This window comes from Megalobrama amblycephala, linkage group LG8 (assembly GCF_018812025.1).
Source record: "Megalobrama amblycephala isolate DHTTF-2021 linkage group LG8, ASM1881202v1, whole genome shotgun sequence".
In the NCBI taxonomy this organism is placed as follows: domain Eukaryota; kingdom Metazoa; phylum Chordata; class Actinopteri; order Cypriniformes; family Xenocyprididae; genus Megalobrama; species Megalobrama amblycephala.
This window is the reverse complement of record NC_063051.1, coordinates 2,361,589-2,367,500: the sequence shown is the minus strand read 5'-3', so window position 1 is coordinate 2,367,500 and position 5,912 is coordinate 2,361,589. Positions and strand designations below refer to the sequence as shown.

Below are 5,912 nucleotides of genomic sequence, written 5' to 3'. Positions count from 1 at the left end.
CACTCACTCACACACACACACACACACACACTCACACACACACACACACACACACACACAAACACTCACGTACACACAATCACACTGATACACACACTCACTCACACACACACACACACACACACTCACACACACACACACACACACACACACACAAACACTCACGTACACACAATCACACTGATACACACACTCACTCACACACACACACACACACACTCACACACACACACACACACACACACACACAAACACTCACGTACACACAATCACACTGATTCACACACTCACACACACACTCTCATATGCACACACACACAAACACACACACGCACTCACGTACACACAATCACACTGATTCACACACTCACACACACACTCTCATATGCACACACACACAAACACACACACGCACTCACGTACACACAATCACACTGATACACACACTCACTCACACACATTCACGTGCACACTCACACACACTCTTGCACACTCACGCACACACACACAAAATAAAATACTTTGGTACAATGAATTTTTTTAATCTTTCCCTCACACAGAAATGGTTCAACAACCTACCCAGACTGTGCCATCTATGAAGTTGGTGGAAACATCGGTAAGTTTTTATTTTTGTTTTTTGCCAAAATGTATCAATAAACAACAAATGTGACAAACCCAAAACATCTCAAAAAATCTCAAATGCATATATGAGAATATCGTGGTGCTCGTTTTTTAGTGTCATATGACGACCATCAACAGGAAAACAGTACTATAATATTAATATTATATGTGTCAGCTCTCTGGGATTGTTTGTTATATATAAATTCATGTTTCTGTTTCCCACAGTTTCCAGGTTGATTTAGCTGCATTTAAATAACACTTTTTCTCAATACTATATGTTTTAAGCCATACATGTATATTTGTAATTCATGGCTCAGGTGAACATCGTTTGGATCCAGAGACTCATTTGTTTGACTTGTACAACAACAACCCCAGCGGTGAATGGATCATCAAACTGAGATCGGCCAGCAGAGGGCAGTAGAGACACACCAGCAGACAAACACCCTCCTTTAGATAGAAACCAGGAGACCTTTGACCCTTGAGGGGAACTAGAGCATCTGTGAATGAATGAAAGCGCTGGTGTTTCTCAGGTATGAACGCTGCCTCACGAGAAGCTTTGAGATCGTCCTCTGACGCCGGTGCCGCACCGCTAATGATGTCGTGAAGCTGGACTTCTGCGTTTTATTTGGACACTTTTGTTGTTGTGATGTCATGGTTTGATACTGAACGACCGCTTGAGATTTGATGCAGTTATTGCGTCCATGTTTGGGATTATTTATTAAGCTCCAGCGCACAGCTGTGTTTGTAGATGTGATGAATGAATGTGCTGTACAGATCTGATGCCTCTCAGTATTAAACACATGAAGGTTCCTCTGAGCTCTTCTGGCTACAGGACAGCTTCTGGACGCAAAGCTCTGGTTTTCTCTTTTGTCAGCTTTACGTTTTATTGATCTGATTATTACCTTCAGCACTTCATTTAAATATGTTAATGTACTGTATTGAAGCACCTTCCAAACTTTTCAAGAACTCTTTATCTCTCTGTATTTCCTTTGACTCAAACCTGATGTTTATATGGAAGCTTGAAAAAAAAATGTTAATTGCAACTTTGAGTTTATATCTGGCAGTTGCAAAAAAGTCAGAATTGTGATTTATAAATTCGCAATTACGAGAAAAAAGTCAGAATTGCGATTTATTAACTTGCAGTTGCGAGAAAAGTCAGAATTGTGATTTATAAAGTCAGAATTTCGAGAAAAAGTCAGAATTGCGATTAATAAATTTGCAATTACCAGAAAAAAAATCTGAATTGCGATTTATAAACTACCAGTTAAGACAAAAAGTCAGAATTATTTATATTATTTATAAACTTGCAATTGTAATAAAAAAAGTCCAAATAAACTCACAATTGCAAGAAAAATTGAGAATTACGAGAAAGTCAGAATTGCATTTTATAAATTCACAATTATGAGAAAAAAAGTCAGAATAGCAAATTATAAACTCGCAGTTGTGAAAAAAGTCAGAATTGCGATTTATAAACTCGTAATTGCAAGAAAAAGTCAGAATTGTGATTTATAATTTCACAATTACGAGAAAAATGTCAGAATTGTAAATTATAAACTCGTAATTGTGAGAAAAAGTCAGAATTGCAATTTATAAATTCGCAATTACAAGAAAAAAGTTAGAATTACGAAAAAATCAGAATTGTGATTTATAATTTTACAAATACGAGAAAAATGTCAGAATTGTAAATTATAAACTCGCAGTTGCAGAAAAAGTCAGAATTGCGTTTTATAAACTCGTAATTGCGAGATGAAGTCAGAATTGCGATTTATAAACTCGTAATTGTGAGAAAGTCAGAATTGCAATTTATAAACTCGTAATTACGAGAAAAAGTCAGAATTACGATTTATAAACTCATAATTACGAGAAAAAGTCAATTGCAGTTTATAAACTCGTAATTGTGAGAAAAAGTCAGAATTGCAATTTATAAATTTGCAATTACGAGAAAAAAGTCAAAATTACGAGAAAGTCAGAATTGCATTTTATAAATTTACAATTATGAGAAAAAATTCAGAATAACAAATTATAAATTCGCAGTTGCGAATAAAGTCAGAATTGCGATTTATAAACTCAGAATTGCGAGAAAAAGTCAGAATTGCAAATTATAAACTCGTAATTGCGAGAAAAATTGCCTTTTTCTTTAGTATTCTGTGTTGGAAACAAGCTTCCACATGTTCGCACACATTCAGACAGTATTGTGCATTATGCCATTTGTCATTGCAGCAGCTCATATCGTCCTGTCAGTGTTAGTGAGATCATGCTGTGTAATAGTGAAGAACATCCATCACACACTGTCGTCCTGCTCGACAAACATTCACAATTTTACCATCATCTTTGAGAACATTATGTTTTAGGGTCGTTATGTTCATCTGTCGCATAATGAAGATGATCTGAAACTCAAATTAAAGCCACATGGCGTCTCTCTGCGCACTTGATGATGAGCACTTGAGAAATATTACTAGTCTAACGATGAAATATATTGTTCTAAACACACTAGAGTTTTGCATTTTCTAAAGATGCAAAACTCTAGACAGGAAGAAACAACCTGGCAACCGCATAGCAACATGAATGGATTGTGTTTCACAGAATCTTAAGCTCAAGTAGATTGGTGCCATTGAGGCTTACGATGCTTTTGGGAAATGCTGCTCTCAGTGTTTTTAGCACGTTGCTATTGGGTTGCTAGGGTGTTGCTATGCTATGTGAAATTATATATATGTGTTTCATTTTCCTCCAATGTGTCTGTGGGAATTTTTTTTTAATGGTGAAAATGGTGTCAGATCACTTAGTAAAGAAACGCACACTCTCCTCAACAAACAGGGAATGTTCTCAGAACGTTCTGGCAAGGTTCTCTTAAAGTTATGAGCAAACATTCTTCCAGTAACGTTAATAGAACGTTCGTTCAAAGTCATCTGGTCTTTAATAATGTTCTCAAAATGTTAGCAAAAAAAAAACATTATTTATACATCGTTCATGGAGTGTTTTTTCTGAAATGTTTTAGGTTGACGTCCATCTAACGTTTTTTAAATGTTACAGCTTACGTTGAGAGAACGTTCAAAAGTAACATTCCCATTCCCATTTTTAAAGAACAATCAAATGGAATGTTTGCATTTTTAAAAAACGGAATGTTTTGAACATTCAGAAATAATGTTTTCATAACCTAATGTGAACGTTAGCAGGGACAAAGACTCATAAAAAGTCAAAGTTATGACTTAGAATGTCATAATAAATACATATTTTTATCTCATAATTTTGATTTATGACAGATATTTGAATTTATATCATGATTATGACTGTTGTAATTTCTACTTTTTATCTCATAATTTTGACTATTTAATCTCATAATTATGACTTTGTTTCAATTTTGACTTTGTCATAATTTTGACATTTTATCTCATAATTTTGATTTTTTAATCTCATAATTATGACTGTCAATTTTCACTTTTTTAATCATAATTTTGACTTTCTTATATGTATGAATTTTTTCTCATAATTTCTCATAATTATGACTGTCAATTTTGACTTTTTGTCATAATTTTTACTTTTTTCCTCACGATTATGAATTTTTAATCTCATAATTATGACTTAATATTTCATAATTTCGATTTTTGTTAATCTCATAATTATGACTGTCTATTTTCACTTTTTGTCATAATTTTGATTTTATGACTCGTAATTTCTAATTTTCACCTCAATTTCGACTTTTTTATCTCATAATTATGACTGTCAATTTTGACTTTTTGTTATAATTTTGACTTTTTATCTCATAATTGTCTTTTTAATCTCATGACTTAATGTCATAATTTTGACTATCTCATAATTTGGACTTTTTAATCTCAAAATTATGACTGTGTCAATTTTAACTTTTTGTATTAATTTTGACTTTTTATCTCATAATTTGGACTTTTTCATCTCAAAATTGACTTAATAATTTGGACTTTTTATCTCATAATTATGACTGTCAATTTTGACTTTCTGTTATAATTTTGACTTTTTTTCTCATAATTATGAATTTTTAATCTCATAATTTTGACATTTTATCTAATAATTTCGATTTTTTAATCTCAAAATGATGACTTAATATTTCATAATTTCGATTTTTTTAATCTCATAACTATGAGTTTGTCTATTTTCACTTTTTGTCATAATTTTGACTTTATATCGTAATTATGACTTGTAATTTCTAGTTTTCACCTCATAATTTTGACTTTTTAATCTCATAATTATGACTTTGTGTCAATTTTCACCGTCATAATTTTGAAATATAATGTTCATATAGCCACATTTTTAAAACATTTAAAAAAAAAAGCTGGATGTTTTGAACGTTGAGAGAACATTGAGAAGTAATGTTTTCATAACCTAATGTGAACGTTAGCAGAACGTTCTCAGAAGATGTTTGTGTGAGGCAGGTCATCATGAAGCACGCTGTGTCGTATGTCACAGTTGGTTGGTCAGGGACAAAGACTGAAGAAGGATGTTCTGTCAGCAGTAATAATCAGATGTAGGTCAGCGCTGAAGCCCGCGGAGCCGCGCCGACACTGACGCCCGCGGCCAACACATGGACCGCTTCCCATGAGCACACAAACACTCACACACTGAATACATGTGCAAACATTACAAACAGTCCCATACGTCATGAACGTCTCTCGCTGTTTGTTTGTCAGTCACATGAACACTATTTCATCATTCTCTGAACGGACGGTGTTTGTATAATCAGTATTTCTCTGTTGTATCACTGCACTGCTGAAAGTGCCGTCGTTCACAGTATCTCTGTCCTGATTTTCAGCACAACACTCTTAAATCAGGAATTTTGTACTGAAAACAAGTCAAAGACACTGAGGAAGAACATCAGTTTTGCATGTGAAGGATTGTGAATTTAATGCTTGTATTTGTGACTGCAGTAAACTTTTGTAAACAGATTTGTATTCATGATGTAATAAACTGACTTTGAATGTGTTTGAGTTCAGCTCTGACGTGACTGTGTGTGTGTGTGTGTGTGTGTGTGTGTGTGTGTGTGTGTGTGAATGGTGGATTGACGGCCGTCCTGTGTCCATTATCTCTGTCAAATGTGCTGTGAAATGACCAGAGCAGCACATCAACACTATCAGTGGCGGGCAGCGGTGTATTGATCAGCCGTATCTCTCGCTCATCTGCTGCGCTCTGATCAGATCATTCCTCACATGCAGTTTCAGGGACGAGTGTGTTTATTTGTTCATTACTGATAAACACACTACATGCATTTCAGATCTATAGATCCCATTTACGCCACATTCAAAAAAATCATGCTTTTCTAAATC

The 5,912-nt window shown here is 34.3% G+C and overlaps 1 protein-coding gene across 1 annotated transcript in view; it reads left to right on the top strand.

The window, feature by feature from the left end:
- The window catches only part of LOC125273380 (rho GTPase-activating protein 40), a 26,763-nt gene extending 24,754 nt beyond the window's left edge, over positions 1 to 2,009 (top strand). The window contains exons 14-15 of the mRNA XM_048198655.1: positions 561 to 616; positions 939 to 2,009. Of these exons, the coding sequence (XP_048054612.1) occupies positions 561 to 616; positions 939 to 1,042 (160 nt within the window). The 3' untranslated portion in view covers positions 1,043 to 2,009. The remainder of the gene's footprint in view (positions 1 to 560; positions 617 to 938) is intronic.
- Positions 2,010 to 5,912: the final 3,903 nt, after the last annotated feature.